Source organism: Bos indicus, chromosome 18 (genome assembly GCF_029378745.1).
Source record: "Bos indicus isolate NIAB-ARS_2022 breed Sahiwal x Tharparkar chromosome 18, NIAB-ARS_B.indTharparkar_mat_pri_1.0, whole genome shotgun sequence".
Classification (NCBI taxonomy): Eukaryota; Metazoa; Chordata; class Mammalia; order Artiodactyla; family Bovidae; genus Bos; species Bos indicus.
Genome location: NC_091777.1, coordinates 39,970,663 through 39,995,023, shown reverse-complemented (window position 1 = coordinate 39,995,023; position 24,361 = coordinate 39,970,663). Strand labels below are relative to the sequence as shown.

The window sequence follows — 24,361 nt, the reverse complement described above, 5'->3', positions numbered from 1 at the left end:
CAATGGTTGACATTTCATTGTCACGACTGCTCAGTGCCAGGTCCAGTGCTGACCTAAGAAGTATTTGTTGGCATCATCTCATTTTAACTCAGCTGATGAGACTCTTATTTCCATTTAACATCGAGAAAAAAACTGTGCCTAGGGAGATGAACTTGCCTTAAGTTAAATCTTTTTTAAGTAGCAGAGGCAAAACTTAGACCCCGTGGATTACACACTGAAATGTGTTCCGAGTGACTTGTGTTCTTGTGTTTGATGTACCAGGGAAATTATGTCACATGAAGTACTTATGCCACCCTGGAATAGGTGGGTTTGTGTGTCATGGAACTGAGGTATGAAAGCAGATGGCGGCGTTGGGCCCAGCACATTGGGAGGTGTAATAAATTCTGCTAAATGAGGAGGAAACCTGCAAAATTATTTCAACTGGGTCTTTATTTGGAGTGAGAGGTAGCTAATCTTACCTGGACATCCAGAAATTATGGGAGACAACCAATAGGGAGAGGGGAGGGGAACAATTTAGAGGCTTACCTAGATCAGAGGTATTGTGAGCCAAAACCCACGGCCTTAAAGTCTAACACCAAAGCCATTAGGACAGACATGATGGCCAGATTATCCACTTAGTTCCACTGTATCATCGGTAGCTCTGTGGTTTAAGAGGAGCTGTAGATTATTCACAAGTTGAGTTCCCTTTCATCAGCTAATAACCTGCATGGGAATAAGGACCATGCTTCTTGTCTTTGGGATTTCTTTAAACATATAAACCAAGTCAGAATATAATATTTCTTAATGTAAAAAACTTTATTGCTATTTCAGCTTAAAAGGTGATCAAAAATATTTATTCTTGCCTTAACTCATAGCTTCATATTTGTCATGGAATGTGATTTCACTTATCTTCCCCTAAAGCAAGAAAAAGCAGAAAAATCCTAAAGGTGCTCTTGGTTAAGAAACTAATTCTACATACAAGTTAGAGAAAATTACAGTTTCATGCTAAAATAAAGTACTTATAAAATAACAGGTATTCCATTTTAAAACAAAGCCATGAAAAAGATATTCCATTTTATTTTATTTATTATTATTGTTATCGTTATTTTTATTTTTTTACAAACAATAGATTTGCTGCAACATGCTCTGGCTCATATTATTGAATTAAAAAATTTAACACATTTCAAAAATATCAAAAATACACTATAATGAGTCTTAGGACTACAATACGACAATGATTGCACAAAACCATAAGATATGAACTCACTGTCTGGATGACCTCCACTGGCAACAGTGAGAGAAAACCCTATAGCGTCTGGGAGAAGTGCATGAAATTTAGAATACAAGGAGCTTATGTGTGATTGAATGGTCACCAAATGAGGGAAACAGAGCAGGATTTACTGTAGCTGCTTTTCTCAGTCTAGGAAGTGCTTACCCAACTATGGGGCAAAAGTCACTAACTGGAGAGAAAGATTAACTTGCCTCCATGAACGAGGGAGTCTGAGAGGCCCCGCCCAGAGGGAAGTAAAAAAGTGACACAAGACAGTTCTAGAGTGATGCTGCAGACATCACTGAATGGCTTGGAGACTATTTAATAATTGGTATGTTTATCGACAACAGCCAAGTGCTCCCTTGTGGAGGTCTCTTCATTAGTGATTATTGAGTAGACAGAGGAGGGGAGCCTGTGGCTTCCAAGTACCTGCTTTTGCTGAGAGCTGACATGGAAAGAAGGGCATCATCTGATATTCAGCAGATCAGCCAAATCTAACTGGCTCCATCTCCTAGAAAATAGCACTCGCTACAAACAATTAAAATAGCACCCAATGATTACCAAGCTGCTTGTGTTGGCTCTTCTATACATCAAGAAAATGAATTCATCAACTTATTGCACATACACTCTACAGTAGTATAAGAAAGCCCTCACTTGAATGAGGAGTAATAATTCAATGACTCTATGGTATCACGGTAGCTCTATGACATACTAGCATTCAAATTTTCAAATACATTTCCAATCTATCTGGATAAGAATAAAAATACCATGGCTGCCAAGACTTGTCTAGTTTTCTTTCTTCCATAGGACTCCTGGACTACTCCCATAAGCAGGAGTGATGTTCTTTCAGAAACTCTCTTAAACAGCTCCATTAAATGGGAGGTACACACAGGGACCTGAGTATCGTGCAGAGCCCGGGACCTCTGGGCTAGAGATCAACAGGCCTCTGCCCACCTGGGGAACGTGTCCTCTGGGTAAAGTCCTGGGAAGCAGATTACATTCACCTGGAGACAGATTACTGGCTTTTACCACCTGACAACCTAATCAGCTCACACAGTAAGTGTAAATGACTTCATAGGTCAAGAGGGTTCTGTGTATTTTTGGTGATGGGCTATGGCCTTTTCATCCTCTGTTTTAACAAATAGCGATTATAGAGGGACATGAATCAAAGGAACCTACAAAAGAAAAGAGCAATCGGTTTTGGTACAGCCTATATTAAAGATTTTCATACAACCTAACGTTTCCTGAACATAAACCTGGGACATAAACATAAAAGAACACTGGGAATTTGAAGGTTCTTCTGATTACAAAGTAAATACATTTACTTTCAGTTAAGGAGTTTCATGACTGGGCTTTGTAGTGATTCCAATTAGTGTAGGGTGGGAAACAAAGAGACAAGAAACAGTTCACAGATAAAGGACAATTTTAAAAAGACTATACTATTAAAGTGGTATCGTCCCAAAATAATTTTCATCACTATCATCTTGGGTTTTCCCTTCATTTTTCCTTCATTTTCCCCCCATTTTCCCATAAAAAAATAAGGCGGCAACACACTATTGTTCCCATCTTTCTTACAGCACCTGAACTTTGTATGAACCATATTATGTTCCTCACTTCAAATCAAGACCTGAGTTCTAAAATTTTTCAGTAGCTAACAAGTAGTTTGACACAGAAAAAAGTGTTCCTGACAATTTGGGAACTCAAATTCATATCTTAGAGAGGGTGAACACCAGACACTCATTGGTATGGTATCTTCCAAGAGTGTGTACCCCACTGACACATACACATGGGTACGGACCTCTGAGAAGATGAGGATACCTAACTATCTGTGGAGAGGTCACTGGTTTTCTACTACTGCTTCAGCAAAACTTAAAATAAAACCCCCAACATATGTATGTATAGATCAACCCTATCTTTAACATTTCATTTCTCATGAAACAGATTAAAAATGATTCTACTCTATTTTCAATTGTCAAAGTATTCTAAAAATTCAAAGCACATTCCCCACTGGGTAAAATTAAGCAATGTCAAAACTTTGTAGGAAAAGGCAATGGAACAGAAATATGGAAGGAACTGCATTTTGCTAGGCTTACATGGAATGTGCAAAAAAAAAAAAAAAAAATCAGTAAACCAGGTTTTCTGTAAGCTTAGGACTTTCTCAATCAAGTTTTTCAGAAATTGAGCCCAGTACTGTGAAGCCATGTGAGGTGGATAAGCATTTTCAGAAGACTCTGTTAACCATTAAAAGTTGAAACTTCAACTCACTCCTCATGTTTTAGAAAACCATCTCTAGGCTTGAGAATGAGAGAAGGAACTTGTCTAACTGGAAGCTCTATCCATCCATCTGTGCTCATTCAGCCTCAGTCTGTTCAGAGTCATCTGCTGTAACTCAAGGTTACTTGGATGTGAGCAGCAGCATCAGCCTTGGGCCCTGCGTACTAGAAGGCTGACTGCCATCTCCACCTCATGTTATGGAAAGAGGCCAATCCCCAAATGCCTCTCTTGTGATCTTCTGGGAGATTCCTATCAGGTGTCGCATTTGTCAGTTATTCTCTTTTTGTGATTTGGGGGAAGTAGTCTTGTTCCTCACCCCTTCCCCATCTTCATCCCCCAAAGAAGATCCTACTCCCCTGTTTCTCACGAACTTTCACAGTCTGACATCCAACAGTCCATTTCCCAGGGCCCTTCCTCGTACCCTCACAGCTGGCCCCAACTCCCGATGATCATCCTGCCTATGGACAAAGGATCTGGGCTGCCTCTAAGAAGACTGGCTCGAGCGCAGATTTGAAAATAAAAAGTTCACAGTCAGTGGAAAGTGCTCTCATTACATCACAAACATAAATTATCTGTTTGATTGGTTCTACATTTCCAATAAACATCATTTCAATAGGCTGTATTCTCGTAGAGAAGAAGGAAAAGCCATGTGACTAGACACATCACATCCCATCAGGTTGAGACAGAAGGTGATTTCTCTGTCACAGAGATCTATCAGCAGCAATCAGTAAAAGGAACCAATCTTCAGTTATTCCTCCACAGAAATAGTCCCTTTCCTGCCCAGGCAGGCAAATTCTCAAAATTATCCTAGGAGAGAAAGGGTTAACGGCAGGTGGCAAGACTGATACAGAGTAATGCCCACCTGCTCCCCAGGAACCTGGGGATCCCTATGCAGGTTAAACATGAAACTTAACACTGATGGTGTTGACTAGCTTATCCAGAGCAAGACCCTGACAGCTCTCACCATTTCCACCTCCGAGATCCAGCCCCCTCTCATCTGTGGTTGAGATACAGAGGCAGAACACCCCTGGCAGGGTCCCCTACCCTACACCATGCAGCCTCGCGCGATGCCATGGCCCCTGGGGGAAGACTACAGTGCCGTGTCAAACTCCTCCGGGAGCTCGGTCCGATCCTCTTCACTGGGCTCAGGCTCGTGCCTGCTTTCCTGGTGGTGTTTCATTTGTTCCTTCACTTCTTCTTCTAGGTCACGAGGTATAACAAACTGGTCCTCTGGCTCCAGCTGAGTGGGGGCAGCAAAATAGCCGGTTTTCTTCTTGGGTGCTTCGGTGGCCACCTCGATGAGGTTCAGGCTGTCTTCCAGGGGTACAATAGAGCCATTGGAGAGCTTCTTTCCATAGAGACAGGAAGTGGAGGGAGACTTCTGTAACTCGGTCCGGTCTTTGCTCACTGGCAGAAGGATGCCACTGTTCACACTGTTCTGTCTTCGGATCCCAAATAACGATCCTCTAGAACGGTCCTCAGGGCACAGGGCAGGAGAATTCTCTGGAAGGGTGGGCGAGTTCTCAAGATCCCTCCCCCGACAGCAGTGGATATCTACTTCTACTTCCACCTTGCTGCCGTTTGTTATGACCCCTTCTACCGGCTGGTCATCATCACTGTCCAGGCCATTGTCAGACTGGTTACTCGAGAAAGTCGCACAAGAGGGCTGGCGCTGGAACACCCCCGAAGTAGGTGCTGGGTGGAGGCTGCAGCGCCTCTCTGGCCTCGGAAGCAAGCCAGCATCCAGGCCAACAGTGTTATGTTCATCAGAAGCAGTGGACCCCACCTCGCTACTCACTTCTGAAGTGGACATCTCGCTACTGAACTCAGAGGCAATACCACTACTGGAGGAAGGAGTGGTCGGCTTGGGTGGGTCTTTGATGATGGTGGTTGAAGCAAATCCCATAGGACCTGGGAGCGTGAGCCCATTCATTTCACAAGTACAGCCTTCCTCACCAATGTTCAAATAAACCACCATCGCCCCCACATTATCCTGACAACCATAGCTCTGGGATAATGTGCACAGCTTCTTGGCAGCTGCTAATGGGTCTTGCACATGGCGTACTGCGTTGACCGCTTCTGTATATGACAAGTGTTCCCACAACGCTTTGTTTCCCAGAATCAGCAGCTCATCCTGAATGGTGAGTGGAGTGGAAGATATGTGGGGCTTGGGGAGGATCCAAGGGTAGAGGTATGTACAGCCCAGCAGCCGGGTACAGCAGGTCACCCCATTCACTTTGTTGTCCTAGAGATAAGCAGAATGCAAACTTTGAGAAACAAGCAACAGTGACACACAATTTTACATCTTTCCAGATCACAACACTTAGGGCTCTACAACAGAATAGAGTTGACATGGTATATGGTTTTCTCCTAGAGTCTGTGCAATTTTAAGTGGATTTACAAGAAATAAATGTATAGAATTCCAAAAGGACAGAATATCAAATGGGTATTATACCACAAATAGTTGAGAGGACTGAGTTAAAACCAATAAAAATTAAGTGGTTAAAAGGCACCTCCATCTCAAAAGATATTTGCTCTAACATTAAGTATAGGCCTCAGCATGTTCTTAAATAGAGAAACATCTGTTAGGAAAATAATAAGCAAAACTATCATTAATTCTCCATCACTCATATTCTGGCAGGGGCCAAAACTCAGATGGGTCACTAAAAATGACTTCTCGTTTAAAAGCAGAGTTGGGGGATTTTTCTGGTGGTTCAGTGGTTAAGACTCCACACTACCAATCCAGGGGGCCCAGATTCGATCCCTGGTCAGGCAACTGGATCCCATATGCTGCAACTAAGACCCACCACAGCCAAATAAATAAATAGCAAAGGCAGAGTTGGGACTGAAGATATTAACTGGGTAAGAGAATCTTTATAGCTAAAGCACTGAATAATCCCTGAAGTTATTTGGCCTAAAAAAGGAAAGTCTGAATCCATGGCATAATTTACCTACTCTCTAAGGGTCGTATCAAGAATGATATAATTCTAAACTCAGAGGAAAAGGAATAACCCTGGTTGCAAGCTAGGCATGTTCATCTGCCAGATGCTTCATACTGATTTCTTAAGAGAAAACCAAACAAAACCACCTAAGCCCTCAATATATTAATTTCATAGCTGTAGTCATTCTTTGGGTGAAAATCCTGGCACCTTTATTTATCAGAACTTGTCACAAACTCTAAAAATTTGTAATTTTATTTTCCTCATCTGTGAAATAAAAATAAAAGCACTTCTTTCATGGGGGTTATTGTGAAGGTTAAACAAAACAAAAAGTATAATACTTAAGCAGGTAACAAACAAACAATACGTGTCTATAATTATAAAAATGTTTCCTACTTGTCTAGGACTCCCTAAGAAAAATCTTAACAGCATTAATTAAATTCTATAATAGACTAATCAAATAAAAAGTTATCTTTTATCTTTCACTTGTTCTGACTGAAAGACCCTCCTAAGATCATAGTTCCAGAATCTTCATAGCATCAACCACATTAGCAGGATAATTTTTGGTTTTGTGCTTCCTTGGATGGAATCTTTTAGACAGTCCTCATTGTAAAATTCTGACAGGACAGCCCAGAAGTGGACCCATACAAATAAGAGTCCACTGATCTTTGACAAGGAGCTAAGGCAATTTACTGCTGGGACAACTGGACATTTACATGTCCAAAAAAAAAAATCTGGACATGGAGCAAGCTACACTTATTACAAAAAAAATTAATTCAAAATAAATCACAGATCTAAATGTAAAAGACAAAACTTCTAGAAGACAACACAGAAGAAAATCTAGGTAACTTTGGGTTTGGCAATGAGTTTTTAAATACAATACCAAAAGCATGACCCATGAGGGAGAAAATTGGTAAGTGGGACTTCATTAAACTAAAGACTTCTGCTCTGCAAAAGACACTACTAAAGGAATGAAAGACATGCCACAGACTGGGAAAATATTTGCAAAACATTTCTGATAAGGACTTGTATCCAAAATACACAAAGAACTCAACAGTCAAGAAATAAACAATTAAATATGGGCAGAAGATTTGAACAAAATTCTGCTTTGTAGTAAACAATGTTTACATGTAATTGCTAAAGTCTCCCTGAAAGCAAAAGTCCTATGTTAATGTCTGAAAAAGGAGAAGAGTTATGAAATACTAGAAATACTGATGCTTCTTTATTTAAAAAAAAAACAAACAAAACAATACCAGAATATATTCAGCCATAAACAGGAAAACTACTGTGAAACTTTGCACTTCAGAACAGGGATGTCAAACTATAAACTTTTTCTTCTTGTGTTTTGGAATAAAAAACCAGATGAAAATTAACCAAGGGGGACATTTACATTTATTTTACATGTTAGGTATAAGTCTAAAGACCACAATTTAGGATTTTTCATTTCTAATTACTTTGCTCTTTCTTTCTGCTAGTCATTAGCTGCTCATTAGATTGTCTTCTGTTACTATTATCTGGATTGAGTACAATTTACAAGGCTTGATAGGAATAAAATGGACTTTCGTTGTTCTATGTAGAATAGCATTCATTAGATTCGAGGAGTAGAAGTGACTGGTGGAGAGTAAGATTTACCTCTGTTATGATGGCTTTTTGGTCCTTCACCCTCTGAGCCTCCTCTGGATCCTGTTCCAGGCTGAAGACTTTAGAGAGTGGCACTGGCTTCCCACCTCGACACAGGACTGCTTGGCATGTGCCAACATTAGCCACAGTCAAGCTAAAGCTATTCATTGGATCGGCAGTGTCAGGACGGATGTAACAAAGGAGAGCTGAACAGCCTAGTTTCTGGCCAGCCATTCCTAATTTCCTGTTTAGAAAAAAAAGAAAATGAAAATGGCTAGTTTTAGAAGAAAGCAGCGGTCCTTCATATCCAAGACTTCCTCGTTTTTCTGTTGACCATGAACCCACCTCACCCTCATCCATCTTGATATGAGTGATGATGGTGAAGAGAGCTTTGCCTTCTACTCTTAGCTAAAAAATTTTACCAAAAGGGTGGAGGCAGAGAAGGCAATGAAGAGGTAACTTTCTCTGCTGCTTCTGATTGATCATAATCGGCAATGACCTAACTCAGTGGCTTCTAACTGAAGCAAATCAGAATCATCTGAAGTGCTTGTTAAGTTTCTGATTTAGTGGGCAAAGGGCTGGCCCAGTAATCTACATTCCACCAAGCTTCTGGTGATGCTGAGGCTTCTGGTCCTAGAACAACACTCTGAACCACCTACTTGGGTTGTAAGTTCCCCAAAAGAAGGCCCACAGTTTTCCTTCTATTTCTCCCATGCACATGTTGTCTACCCCTAACCCCCAGCACTTGGTACACAATGCTAAGCACAGAGCAGATGCTATCAGAAAGATCTGGTTTCAGATTCCAGCTCTCCCATTTATGGGCTATAGATCTTCAGCAAATTAATGCTCCAAGAAATTTTTCCGATTAAAATACTCACCTCCTCGGCTTATTTAGAAAATTAAAGATACAGTATGAAAAATGCTTGAAACTGTGCCCAGCTCTTGGGAAATGCTTCATAAATTGAGTTTCCTTTCCCAAATGCTTTATTTTGCCAAATCCCTAGGCTCAATTCTATTACTGAAAAATAGACTTCTTTCCCAACATCTTTGTGTTATAATGACAGGTGAAACCAGCTTGGGCTCCAGGCTGTTCCATCTGAACCTTGAGTATGCCAAGGGTCACTCTCTCAGTTGTACGTATGCTTTAAGCAGCCCACCTGCTGGGCAAGATGCTCTGTTAGCCAGTTTGGTTTATAGGGTGTTTGCCTTTAAGTGGCTTAGGCATCAGAGAGGAGATTAGTTGGTAAATCCTCAATAATAAGTATTTTAAAAACAAGAATCTGATGAGTGCTTAACCTCTGTAGATCACTGACCCTTAGGAGAATCTTATAGAGGCTTAACCACCTTCCTTCCCCGAAATGCACATAATACATACATAACCTATTACACATGCTGTCTGGGCTTTCCAGATTCTCAGCAGCCTTTGGTTTCAAGAGAGAAAACAGACGGCTCCCACAGGCTCTTTAAAGAGCCACAGTCCCCATGTTCCATGCTGATGGACAGAACGGTCATGAGACAAAAATCAAGATCTCACCTTGCTCCTGTACTTATAATTGAGACCCAGACCAGCCCACCTGCTTACCTGTGAGATACCAAGAAGGTGTTAGCCATGAAAACTGTGTCATTTGTTGACTGCTGTACCTCTTCCAAAAGCACATCTGCCATGGTACACTGGAGAAGGCGAGGGAGCTCCTCATTCCGGTCACCATCAAACATGCCATACACAGCTCCCACCCCCTCTGCAAAGTTATCCACAGCTAGAGCAGATACACATAACCTATCACAGAAACAGAAGAAAGAGAAAGTCGTTGGCAAAGCATTCTTCTCCAGGGAGCCTTCTTTAAAAAAGGAAGAGAATTTCCTAGCAGTCCTGTGGTTAGGATGCACTTCCAACACAGGGAACACAGGTTTGATCCCTGGTCAGGGAACTAAGATCTTGTATGCCATGTGGTGCCCCCCAAAAATTAAAAAATTAAAAATTAAGTGCTGACTGAGAGTGGAGAAGAATAGTGGTAAATCCCCATCTACACATGTAAAAAGTGTTACACAGAAGATAAGTAAGCAACATCTTAAAGAGTTGATGTCATAAGAAATGGGGGAATTCAGCCACATTCAGGAACAGTGTATATTACCTTAGCAATGTAATATTGCGAAGGTAATATAATTACCTTCTGTAATGTATTATAGACCTGGAGAAGGAAACGGCAACCCACTCCTGTACTCTTGCCTGGAAAATTCCATGGACAGAGGAGCCTTGTAGGCTACAGTCCATGGGGTTGCAAAGAGTTGGACACGACGGAGCGACTTCACTTCACTTCACTTCAATGTTACAGAAGGCTAGAAAGATGTTTTTTCTCAGTAGTGATAAAGGCCTACTATCAACACTCTTTAGTCAAAGACTTCCCCAAAGTGTACAACACTCTTGGAGCTCAACAAGTTGGGTTTATCATGTAACAACAAGAGAAAGCACACCATGGGACTCAGGAGTATATTAGCGGGTACTGGAAAAAAACTAGTACAGGATTTGGGTTTGGCTGGATCACTTTGGGGAAAGTCTAACAAAGTGGGGGGTCATACTAGATTGGGTGCTGTCAGAAAGCAGGGCTATTCTGGGACTTCCCTATTGGTCCAGTGGTTAAGAATCTGCCTTCTAAGGCAGGGAGTACAGGTTTGATCCTCAGTCAGGGACCTGCCTCACGGTGCAGCCAAAAATTTTAAAATATACATATTAATAAGAGAAAAAAATGTTTAAAAAAGTTAAAAAAAAAAAAAAAGAAAGCAGAGCTATTCTATGGTTGATAATCAACAAATCTTAACTACAGGGAAAGAAAGTTAGCATGGGGACAAAGCTGTGATTGATAAAGAAAGGAGCAGTAACTCATCTTAGTCATGAGGTGGGGTTTGAGTATTCCGTGCACATTCATCTTGTTGTGTCTTACCAGATCACGGTCTCAGAGGAATCTTATCTGATGTTGACATTCTGTGATTTGTTTATGTCAAACCAGGAGAACAACATGGCCTAGCTTTCAGCATTAGATCTGTTCCCAGATGTCAAGAGAATTTTCTCAGTCTTCATGGCCATGATACTCACTTGTTTCTCTGTCCTGCCATCTCAGCCAGTCCGTGGCTCCAAAAGGTTGATGTAACTGTAGAATCAGTTGTTGGCAAAGGTTTCTGATCAATTTTCAGGGTGGTGATATGGCTGTGGGAAGTGGAGGAAGGGAGGTTTAAACCTTACATGTGTCTCTATTTTACAAAAGCTATCCCAACAATAATTTGTTTTTACAAAATAATCTGTTGACATACCAAGACTCATTTCCAGAGCGACCCAAGAAAGTAGTATGCTGACCCACAGACCAAGAAGGAAGAAAAAGAAAGAAAAGGGGTAGGAGGAAGACATACGGGCCAATTTTGTAATAACTGATGCCATTCATTTCACTCAAAAACTAAGCACAACAAAAATTTCTAGTTTCAACCAACTGTCTACTTAGTTGAAGTATTTTGATACAGTGAAGTCTTGGTACAGTGAGTGATTCTGCACTGTCTTAAGACATAACACAATGTAATCTGTGCCACCTAAATTACCTATGCCTGCTATATGATCAGACCACTCAAGATAGCTGTTCTCTTGCTCTCTGAACCTCCCCTGCTTGACCAATTCCTGTCTCACTCACACCCTACTCACCCGACTGACCTTCCCCTCTTAATCAGAGAGCCTAATCATAAACTCATACATAAGGCCCCACCCCACCCCTGATCTCCCACCACTTCACCCAGCCCTAGCTAGTGACTGTTCTGATCTTTAGATGTGAACTATCTCTACTATGACAGTTTATCAAAGGCACGGTGAGGGGGCGTGCTCCTCTGCTGTTTCCCAGGTAACCGATGCCCTCTCCGTCTGTAGTACATACTACCGTGTCCTGCACGCCATCTGCTGCACATGGTGGTGTTGCTCTAGGACCTTGGTTCAAACAAGTGTCTTACCGGATCACGGTCTCAGAGGAATCTTATCTGATGTTGACATTCTGTGATTTGTTTATGTCAAACCAGGAGAACAACATGGCCTAGCTTTCAGCATTAGATCTGTTCCCAGATGTCTAGAGAATTTTCTCAGTCTTCATGGCCATGATACTCATAAACGGTTTGACATAAACAAATCACAGAATGTCAACATAAGATTCCTCTGAGACCGTGATCCGGTAAGACACAACAAGATGAATGTGCACAGAACACTTACACCCCACCTCATGACTAAGATGGGTTTGAACCCCCTACCCTTTAAACCATGATGTCTCTGTTGCCACCTCTGGGATTTTTCTTTGGTCATGAGGCTGGGCAAGTATAGGCTTTGCAAGCCTGTGGGATGTAGCCCCCTATAAAGGTACTGGGGTGCAGCTGAGCAGCAAACATGATGCTGAGCTTGATTGTTGGACAGAACACCCAACACAAACTGGATCAAAGAAGAGAACCGAGGGACTTTATGACCTAAGTCATCCTACAGCTTTAATAAACTGAGGTCTGCAGAGTCATTATGAAGAACCACACAAGGCTGGTGGGAGTAAGAGCACACGTGGATTCAACTACAGAAGTCTTCCTACCTAAATGTGTCCAGTGTCTTGTGTTCCAGAACAAGATTTGTATTTCCAGTCAGGTCCAGGTCTTGTAAAGTAGCAGGCAGAGCCTCTGGAATCAGGATTTCAGTCAAGTCATTGCAACTTAGGTCTACAAACTGAAAGGAAAAGGGAGAGATTAAGTTAATTCTTAACTCCCTAACGTTCAAACTCCCACTATATCCTCAAAGGGAATTTCATTTCTTCCCAAGAGTCGATTAAATATACTGTGATCCCAAACTGCCACTTTCTTAGGAGTCACACTCCAGCCATCACCCCAGGACACAGCAAACAGAAGTACCTGGATCTGAGGCAACTGCAGTATTTCTGGAAAAATACTGATGTGGTTGGAGTGGGCCACCAGAGTGTGCAGCCTTTTGCAGTTCGCAATGGTCGTGGGGATGGTTTTAAGCTTGTTACCACTTAGGTTTAGTTCCTCCAACTGCTCCAATTTATTTAGTTTGCTGAAAAAGAAACACCAAAATACCATACTGCACCTAAACAAGCAGCTGCCAAGCAAGTTCTACAGCAGCCAGAGTACAGATGGGACCAGCCTGTGGCCTGATTAACTGGCCATAATGAACAGCCACCACGGTGAACGAATGTTCCCACTGAGCCTCAGCCTCATCTGCAGCCTCATTTGCCTCCCTCTCAGTGCACTTTGAGAGCTGGAGTGTCCCATGGTTCTACTGCAGCTGCTGGATCTTCAGGGCAGGAACATCTTCCCAGGGTTAACCAGTCGACTAATTACAGTACTGCTTTGCCACTAACTGGTAGCAAAATACTGGGTAAGTTAGTGTCAGTGGACATCAATATCCTCAGCTATAAAATAAAAAGTTGTACTAAATTATCACTAACATTTCTTTCAGTTTTAATTTCCATAGTTATTCATAACATAATCCAGCTTCCATAAACATTATCGAGCGCCGAGCATAAACACAACCCTGTGCCATGGGCTGTGATGCAGGCCATTCACACTGTCCCACTGGAGTAAGCCAAGCTTTCTATGCAGTAAGCAGAATAGCTTCAGAGGGCCTAACACCTTTATCTAGATTTTTTCAAACTGTAAAGATAATAAACTGCTGTAACAGAAAGTTTGTTATTGCTGTTTACTTGCTAAGTCAAGTCTGACTCTTTGTGACCACATGGACTGCAGTCTCCCAGTTTCCTCTGTCCATGGGATTTTGGACGCAAGATTCCCTAGAGTGGGTATTCCTTCTCCAGGGAATCTTCCTGATCCAGGGATCGAACCCACGTCTCCTGTATTGCAGGTGGATTCTTTACCACTGGTCTACTAGGGAAGCCAACAACAGAGAGTTCAGAAAATAAAAAAAATAAATCCAGAGTACCACCACCAATCTGAAAAAGTTATTTTCATTTTGCTGAATTTCCTGTCAAATTTTTCATAAGCAGATTTTGCATTAACTCTGCCCTTTTCATATATCACAGATAATTTCCATTGCTAGAATACTGATAAATACTTTGTAATAATTGAATTCCATGAATTAAAATTGCTTTCTTATTACAACAATAATACTCACTGAAAAATATTGAAAAATAAAGATGAACATAAAAAAAAACTTTTAACCCCATGACCAGATTTAATCTCCAATGACAATTTGGTGGTGAGTATTCTTGTCCTTTTAAATGCATGAAACCCTATTTTTTTTTTTTAATTAAAACATGATGCGTATTACATGTACTGTTTTATAACTTTTAAAAAAACTTAAATCATATGTATTTAAGGTGTTCCCATGTCCAAACCTCATGTTTTTCTCTTACACAGAGACACAGCATCTATATCTCAATCAGACTCTTACTGCATACCCAGAACTGTGCTGGATTCTGAACACAGTCCAAAGGAAACAGAAGCCTTGGACTGTGCCCATGCAATTATAACGCTGTTCAGGAGATGACAGCAGACTTACGATTCAGGTTAGAACGCATATTTTCCTTAATACTCTGCTCCTGAATTCCATTTAGTTTTATTATCTATATTCAGATTACTCTAATTCAACATTCAGAAAACTAAGATCATGGCATCTGGTCCCATCACTTCATGGGAAATAGATGGGGAAACAGTGGAAACAGTGTCAGACTTTATTTTTTGGGCTCCAAAATCACTGCAGATGGTGACTGCAGCCATGAAATTAAAAGACGCTTACTCGTTGGAAGGAAAGTTATGACCAACCTAGATAGCAGAGACATTACTTTGCCAACTAAGGTCTGTCTAGTCAAGGCTATGGTTTTTCCAGTGGTCATGTATGGATGTGAGATTTGGACTGTGAAGAAAGCTGAGTGCTGAAGAATTGATGCTTTTGAACTGTGGTACTGGAGAAGACTCTTGAGAGTCCCTTGGACTGCAAGGAGATCCAACCAGTCCATTCTAAAGGAGATCAGTCCTGGGTGTTCTTTGCAAGGAATGATGCTAAAGCTGAAACTCCAGTACTTTGGCCACCTCATGAGAAGAGTTGACTCACTGGAAAAAACTCTGATGCTGGGAGGGATTGGGGGCAGGAGGAGAAGGGGACGACAGAGGATGAGATGGCTGGATGGCATCACCGACTCAATGGACATGAGTTTGAGTGAACTCCGAGAGTTGGTGATGGACAGGGAGGCCTGGCGTGCTACAATTCATGGGGTCGCAAAGAGTCGGACACGACTGAGCAACTGAACTGAACTGAGCTAGTCCAACAGTAAGTGTCATCAAATTAGGAGGACTTCATAAGTTTCAAGAGTATTACATCTGGTATTTCCCAAGAGCTTCATAAACTCATATAACTTATCAGTGATGTGTCATTTTCACTTTATCTGAACATATTTGAGGCCAAATGAACTAATCTGCTAGGATTTCAAGAGATCTATCACATCTTGAAATTAAGATTCTGCATTCACTTTAAAAGCTATTGTTCAAGTTCTTTCAAGGAAGCAATCAAGTTTATTGCACTTGTCTTCTATAAGCTCTAAATATTTTATAAACAATCACAAAAATTACAATCTCTGTGTTTTCTGTGTTTAGCACATTTCTAAGAAAATCTGTAAAACAAAACTAGGAAAAAAATAGTTTTCATTCAAATTGTATCAAATGATATAATTTTATGATATATATATAATTTCACTCAAATTATATCAAATGTCACTTTCTTATGTGTTTAGATTTTGAAAACACGATTTTTAGAAACTACCTTCATGGATTTTTCTGGCGTCAAATTTTCTAAAAAAATTTTTTAGTCAAAGGTATTTTGGAAGATACTTATTTCTCCACTGATGCTGTTTAAAACTTTGACAATACCAAATGTCTCTCTTATGTCTTATAAATGTAGCCTGGCTGAATACTATTCATCTCTGCAGTGCAGCTACCTGCACATATCTTTAACATCCTGCATTTATTACACTGCACTGCAACTGCCAATATTATAATACTCGTTTATTTCCCTAATTTAAATTCAAGTTCCTTGAGGACAGAGACTGCAACTTAATTATCATTGTCTCCCTAGTATGTACACAGGTCTTGACATACAGCAGACATTCAACCCATATACTAAGAATTAAACACATTTTAACCACAACCTCTGTGGTTAATGATACTTACAAAAGGGTACAAAGAGACCTTCTCATTCAAGTAAGGGATCAGTAAGTCGGTCAAGATAAAGTAAGAGCACCCAGTAAAAGATCTGTGACATAGTCTGACAAATGTGGAATCATGTTACATGTCTGAAACAATCAGAGTCTGGATCTGTTTACCTTGCAGGAAACGTCTGTAGCTGGTTGTTTGCAAGATGCAGGATGCGCAGGTGCGGATGCCCCACCAGGACGGGCACACACTGATCTGTCAGGAGGTTGTTGGTCAGGTAGAGCAGCTGTAACGCACTCAGACTCTCCTCCCCAGCACAGGCAGATGGCAGAGACTCCAGACTATTTGCAGATGCATTCAAGTATCTGAGACTGACAGACACATGCAAACCATCATTTCCTTTATGGCTATTTGCTGCCTTCTGATGTGGAAACCATCATGCCATCTTAGTGTGTAACAATGCCTTTCCATGCTCCCAAACTGATGACAAAATAATTTCCTCCAGGGTGTTTTCTCTGCTTGACTTTATCCAATGAAAGTTCCTTTTACTCAACTCATGCCAGTTAAGTTCCTGGGCTTCTGAACTGGCTTGATTCTAACCCAGCTTCATGTTTTTCTGTCTGTATGTCCACTGAAAGGATGCTGCTGAGTATTACATTCACAGGTATGTGAACTGTGAAGTCACCCTTTAGAAAAATTTTTGTCTGATTTTAATAGAATTATTTATTTAGCCACTCCCTCTATAATCCCTTAATTATGGGCATATTGGCTATTTCCAATTGTTTGTTATTATAAACATTGTAATGAATATCTTTGAGCCCATACCCAATTATTTCTTTAGGCTACATTTCCAGGAGCAGAAGCTGTGGGGTTAAAGGCTGCTGCTGCTAAGTCACTTCAGTCGTGTCCGACTCTTGCGCCCCCATAGACGGCAGCCCACCAGGCTCCCCCGTCCCTGGGATTCTCCAGGCAAGAACACTGGAGTGAGTTGCCATTTCCTTCTCCAATGCATGACAGTGAAAAGTGAAAGAGAAGTCACTCAGTTGTGTCCGACTCTTAGCGACCCCATGGACTGCAGCCTACCAGGCTCCTCCGTTCATGGGATTTGCCAGGCAAGAGTACTGGAGTGGGGTGCCATGGCCTTCTCCAGGGGTTAAAGGCTACATATATCTTTAAGATTTTTATACATATATTGCCAAAATCAGCTCCAGAAAGGCTATAACAAACTATACTCCCACAAGAAGGATACAAAGAATGTGTTGGCTCATACTTTTGTCAACACTGAATACCATAATTCACTTTAACCTTCACCTATCTAATAAGTAAAACATGGTATGATTTTAAAAATCTGCCTAGCACGGAGTTTGGTAAATATAGAACATGGTCAATAAAAGGCAGTTAATGTATTATTAAACTTATGTGTTCTCAAGTCATCCTCAAACTGTGTGATCTGTATCTCCAGTTAGCTTTTAAGTTATTGAGGGTACTGTGTGTCTATATCTTTGTATGTCCCAAATTCTCTGTGCAGAGATACTAGTAAATATTATTGACAGTTTGCTACAACCTCTAGGTAACTTCTTTACTGCAGAGTCTAAGGCTGTAAACTAATTTTATTCAGATTTCATCAGAATGAAAGGCACTGTAATGCATTACCAACAAATACTTGCTAATTAACAAATGTTACTGCACTAATACTCCATGTAAACTTTTCAAAGAGAAAATTTCCTTCATGCATTTTTTAGAATTTCCAAAGATTTTTAGGAAAATCCAACCAAATATATCATACATTAAGAGATGTATAAGCTGCCAAAAGCCTGGCATGCTGCAGTCCACGGGGTCACAAAGAGTCGGACACAACTGAGCGACTTAACAACAACAAAGCTGCCAAACAAAGAACAAGTCAGACGCTTGTGGGCTAAATGCTTTTTGTACGCATCCTGCAGCCTTATGTTAATTACTACTGCTTCTCCCTGCTTTCTCCATGTCTAAATTGAAGACAATACTGCCTTCTCCATATTACAGAAGACTATAATTAAAAACTAGTTTTCATTGAATGGTGACATACGTGTTAAATAAACCTGATTATGGGTATTAAAATAGGAAGATTTACTATCTATTTGTTAATTTACAATGAGAAAGCAAGTAATACTTTTGGAACAATGTTGCATTTAAATGCACAGTTTTCAAAGCAGGGAGTAAAAAAGGCATGCAGATAAAGAGTGTAATTTAATGATAGTTTGGCAACGCTAGAAGCAAAAACTAAATTAACTTCAGTGGTATGTCCTTTTCTCCTAAGGCAAAAGCTGAAAAGTGCCCAAAGAAGCTGTATCAGAACACTGCAGCCTCTCTTTGAAAATCATAACTGTATTCCTTTTTTGAGATGAAAGCCTGAACCTTCCCAAGCTCTTGAAACCTGTTTACAACATCATAACTTCCCAAGTATTTGATGGTTATTTCACCTTTTGAGTTGAAGCTTCCTGCCTCCTAAGACAGTGTCATATTTTATTCCATACAAACTGCAAATAAGTCCACCTGTAGCCGGACTATGAAGTAAACACTCTGTAAAGATAGTTTCAAAGGTCACTCCGATGACAAGTCCAGGTAGTTTGCTTATCCCATTGTCCTGCTCTTCTCAATAAAATCTACAGCACTTACTTTAAGGCCTTAGAGAAGAGAGTATCTGGCAGCCTGGTGAGCAGGTTATGCTGGACATCCAACACCTCCAGAGGGATGTGCTCCACCAGCGTGGGAAGGCTCTGCACATGATTGTGTCCCACCATTAGTTTCCTAAGACTCAAGCTACTAAGGATTCTAAGGGAACAGAGCACAAAGAAACACCAACAACAAAAACAAAAAACAGGCTTAAATCTCTCTTCCTGAGTCTGCCCTTGGCTTTTAACTAAAATCAGCAAGTGTACAGAAACGTGTTCTTCTAGACAGTATAATCATCGACAGGTACCTGAGCCAAGAAAGCAGCCACGACCATATGTTTACCCACCACCCACCAGGAAGTCATTCAGGTCATTCTGGGGAAAGATGAACTAATGAAAGCACACAGCTCCAAACACAAAAAGCCCCAAACAAAAAAAGCAATTTGTGCCATAAATCAATTTAGATTTCAAGTCTAGACAGCACTGAAAATTCAGTGAATTTATCAACATGAATATAATCAATTATAATAAGTTCATTAAAAAATTTATTGTAACAAAAACTATGACTTATTCAGTTCTTAAAATGTGCCAGACCATTTAACAATTAGGTTAGAAGGGTTAAGTGACTTTGGTTTGCCAAAGATCTCACATCACACGTAGTAAATGGTATACTCAGGATTTGGATTAAAGGCTGACTCTAATGCCATGTTCATACCTACTATGTACAAAGCCTCCTGTATACTTTTAAAGATTCTGCTAGGTAATGACCTCACATTACACATCTTGGTACCACCCCTTATCCCCCAATGTCTGTATTTTTCCCCTCCACATATAGAAACCCCACCATCTTATAAAGGTCAATTCAAACAGGTATTCTCCACACAGCATCCCCTAATTATTCAAAGTTCTGAATTTCTAAGGCATGTTATTTATACAGCACAGTGGCCAAAAGTGAGGCTTTGGAGTAAGAATGACTACATTTAAACGCCAGCTCCTATCACTTCCTAGTTAAGTGCAACAATGGACAAACTATCTAACCACTCTAAGCTTTAGTTTCCTTATTTGTAAGATGAATAACAGCACCTATAAAATAAGGTTAACACAGGATTAAATAAGATAATGAAAGTAAAATTCTTAGAACATTGCCCAGCTCATAACAAATCACTCAGTACAAACATTCTATTATCACTAACAAGTCACTGACCTCTGCCAGCAACTCTTGTACACTGTATCACAGTTATCTCTGCACAGGTCACCCTTACTGTCTGCTTACTAAGTTCCTTGCCAGCCAAGACTAGGCTTGACGTCTTACTGTACTCCTTACAGCACTCATGCTGTCCTGCACTCAACAGATACTCAATGTTTACTGAACAGATGAATCAAAGCATCCTTGACAGGCAACCCAAATATAGGAAAATTATTTAATTAAATGCATAAATAATATATATATTAACACATGAATACCTCATGGGAACCTCTGTCAGGAGATTATAGCTCACGTCTAGTATTTCTATCTTCTTTGCTTCACAGGCCCAGTCAGGGACACACTCTAGCAGGTTTCTGCAGAAAATAAATGATTAAAGGGTATCATTTTGAATGAGGAGGAACTAACACTGTGTCACCAGTCTGTAACACATCTACCCCTGTGCTCCCCGAGGGCAGAAGCACAATCCCCAGGGCACCCCTGGTGTGCTGCCTGGAATACAGTAGATGCTCAATGAATGTCGCTGACAGAAAGGTAGAGAGAAAGAAGCACCCACGTGTGTGATACTGGATCAACTATGTTGGGACTCGATGAAGATATGAAGACCTTTAGCACTAAAAGCACACACGTGGCAGGATGGGACAGGAGAGAGAGGGGAGGAAGCCTTAAAGGAAGATGAGGCACCGTACACGTATCTTCAAAGCTGAGGAGGATATCCCCAGGTGATGATGACTGGGGGAGAAGAGAAGTGAATTCTGGGGGAAAAGAACCAAAGAAATAAAAGTGAGGAAACAAGAACAAAAGGTAACATGTCAGGGGAAATTGCCAGATCTTTGAGAATGTGAATTCAAATTTTAGTAGAGCACTGGGCAGATCCTCAGTCACAGGAATTTTATTTTCAGATGTTACTTAGTTTCCCTAAGCCCCAAAGTCTCTACTGATGAATGGATCAGTACAATGAGGCAGAGTGAATGAAGTAAATGCTGCAAGAGAAATGCAGAAGCTGCTCTGACTACTCAGTGAAGGAAGCCCTTCAAGGCAAGCCCCCTAAGAAATATGACATTTGTGGTAGAATGTTGCACAATGCCCTGAGGTGTGGCGGGCATGTCAAGCAAGAGGTTGACAACATGCACTAGAGCACAGAGGCAAGAAAAGAGTAATAAGTAGTTTGGTGATGCTGGAGCAGCAAATACGGAGCAGAGTGAGAAGAAACAAGGCTGGAAAGACCTAATCAACTCTCAGAGGCTGTGACCTTATCCTGCAGGTGTAGGGGGATCACTGAAGGGTTTGTGAGCATCGAGGAGACAATGTCGGTTTTGCATTTTAAAGAGCTCACTCTCTGAATACAAGAGGTCTGGCTGAGGTGGCTGTATTATTAAAAGGAAGCGTAATCAGGAAACTGTGAGGCAATTTTATCCCAAAAGGAAATGATAAGGGCCTCAATGAGTACTGATATACCTGGAAGGGAAGGAAAAGGAGCCAGATACACTTAGGAGGCAAAAATTAAAATGACTTAGAAATGGAGTAAACATGTGAGTAGAGCAGAGAGAAGAATCAAAAGTGACATCAGAGAGGAAATCCTATCCAGAGAAAGGACTGAGAAGCTCCAAATGAGGCTGAGAATCATGAATTTCAGCGGTGTCCATCTTGAGCTGATCGTCTCATGATAACACCAAAAGGTGAAACAGAAAACAAGACAAATCAGTTAAAGTGCTGGTGGAGGGGCGGATAATAAATCTCATTTTGCACATATCTGAGGTATTTGGAGACATGCAGGAGGAAACGTCTATTATGAAATTGGACACACAGGTCTGAGGCTGAAAGAAGGGAGTCTGGACTGGTGCTCTGGGTGATGCTGACACTGAAGTGTAGTGAGATCCTGGGAGTAAATGAGATTGTGTCAAATGAGAAGTGCAGTAGCCAAGGACAGACCCTGAGACAAGTTACCTTTAAAGGGCTGGCTAAGAAGAGACAGGAGAAATGGTCAGAGGGGCATGAAAAAAATCAGACTGTATCAGCCAGCCAAGGAAACAGCATGGCTGAATAAAAGAGAACAAGGTGAACAGTGTCAATATAGAAAAGTTCCACAAGAGGAGGTCTAAAGCCAGCTGTCGTGAACAACTGGAAACAGGAAAATGTGCCAAGAAATATGGATAGTTCTTGAGAAATGTGGACAAAAAAAGGGATGAGCAAGATGAAGGAACAGAATAGTAGCTGGAAGGAGTGCAAGATAATGGGAATGTTTATTTGTTAAGACAGGAGATATAAACGTGCACAGAAACCAAGAAAGACACTGAGCACATGTGAAAGGAGAGAAGGAGGGCTGACTAACAGAGCAAGGTTCAGGTCAGTGGGAATGGATGCGATCAAAGGCACAGATGGCTGGGCTGGCCTGGAATAAAGAAAGCTGAGAAAGCATATGGATCTACCTGAATTTTAGCAAGGGGGTAGGAAGCTAAGAGAGATCACCCACAATGACCTCTATTTTCTCACTCAAGTGGGAAGCTGAGCTTCAAAGCAGAGGACATAAGAAGGGGAGGGGCCGAAAGAAGCCAAGCAATTTGGAACAGATCCAGGACCCTGGAAAGAACTGACAACAGAAGAAACTCCAGATGAGGCTGGAAACTGTGAATTTAGGGTGGGTCCACATGATTTTCTTCAGTAATGATCAAGTTCAGTGCGGAAGGTAAATCTTCGTCACGAACCATGCAGAGGTTTTGCTGACAGGAAGACAACAGAAAGAAATGGATGGAAGGGAATCTAGAACAACAGCTTAATAATAATGATGATAAAGTCACAACAACAAAAGGAAACCTGGCTATCATGGCTAATATTTCTTGAAAGACTATTTTATGCAAGGTACTAGGCTATAATGTTGCATTTATTGTCTCACTTAAACTTTGTGGCAACTCTGACCATATAGGATTCCGGCCACTGCCCATTCCACATGCTGCCACAACTCTATACTCACAGCACTTATGATGCTGCCCTCTCGCTGCTTGTCTGATTGTCAAGACAAGCTAGACTGTAAAACTAGACTGTAAAACTCAGCCACTGACTCCTGAATGCCTAACACAGTGTTAAAAATGAATGAAGGAAAGAAAGCAAACCTCATTTATGTTTATTCTTGACCACTGACAGAAAAAATAAAATCCTGAATATAATTAACATTGTTCTGCAAATCAGATCGACATGGCTCACAAGAGTAAGAGAATAACATTTTAAGTCACTCAAAACCAAGAATTATCTGATTCCAATTGGAAAAATCAATGCCCATGGAAGGGAAAGTCTTTGTTTGCAACTCATTCTAAATCCACAAACTGTAACAATGAGTAATTCAGAGGCACCTTTCCTTTAACTAGATCAGTTCAGTTCAGTCGCTCAGTCATGTCTGACTCTTTGCGACCCCATGGACTGCAGCACACCAGGTTTCCCTGTTCATTACCAACTCCCAGAGCTTGCTCAAACTCATATCCATAGAGTCGGTGATGTCATCCAACCATCTCATCCTCTGTCATCTCGTTCTCCTCCTGCCTTCAATCTTTCCCAGCTTCAGGGTCTTTTCCAATGAGTCAGTCCTTCACATCAGGTGGCCAAAGTACTGGAGCTTCAGCTTCAGTACTGTGACTAGATAGTATGGCCATTAAATGTACTCCTTTAGCCAACCTTTTGCCCTTCTCTATTATCCAAGTATTTCAACATATTGGGATTTTCTATATCTCAAAACTGCCAGAGTGCCCACAGATATCTCTTAAGTATAGGAATCAAACAACTACCACTCCATGAGACACACTCACCGGGAGAGTTCTAGAGACGTGAGCAGACTGGGTACTGGATAGACGTTCACTGTTGTCAATCCTAATCAGAGAACAGATTGGTGTTAGTGACATTCTCCAAAGAAGAATGTAACTCAGAGGAAACGTGGGGGAAAATCGATAAAAATTTGTGTCATCTTCTGAGATGAACTAAAGATAAAAACCAGTAAGTAGGGACTTCCCTGGTAGTCCAAAGACTTTGACTTCCAATGCAGGGGACACAGGTTTGATCTGTGATTGGGAGGCAAAGATCACACATGGCTTATGGCCAAAAAAGCAAAACATAAAACAGAAGCAATACTGTAATAAATTCAATAAAAGACATCCCTGATGACTAGGGAGGGCCTTTCCCTCTGTTAACTGGCTATTTGTATAAATCCTTCCATGAAGCTGAAAGCTGAGTTCTTTACTCTTAAGGTGTCAAA

General features: G+C 41.0%; 1 protein-coding gene across 1 annotated transcript in view; it reads right to left on the bottom strand.

Moving 5' to 3' along the window:
* Positions 1–771: 771 nt before the first annotated feature.
* PHLPP2 (PH domain and leucine rich repeat protein phosphatase 2) overlaps positions 772–24,361 on the bottom strand; it is a 64,972-nt gene continuing 41,382 nt past the window's right edge. The window contains exons 10-19 of the mRNA XM_019979846.2: positions 23,919–23,979; positions 20,382–20,477; positions 18,922–19,077; positions 16,437–16,637; positions 12,994–13,156; positions 12,681–12,811; positions 11,174–11,284; positions 9,665–9,859; positions 8,095–8,326; positions 772–5,768 (exon numbers count right to left, since the gene is read on the bottom strand). Coding sequence (XP_019835405.1) covers positions 4,614–5,768; positions 8,095–8,326; positions 9,665–9,859; positions 11,174–11,284; positions 12,681–12,811; positions 12,994–13,156; positions 16,437–16,637; positions 18,922–19,077; positions 20,382–20,477; positions 23,919–23,979 — 2,501 coding nt within the window. The 3' untranslated portion in view covers positions 772–4,613. The remainder of the gene's footprint in view (positions 5,769–8,094; positions 8,327–9,664; positions 9,860–11,173; positions 11,285–12,680; positions 12,812–12,993; positions 13,157–16,436; positions 16,638–18,921; positions 19,078–20,381; positions 20,478–23,918; positions 23,980–24,361) is intronic.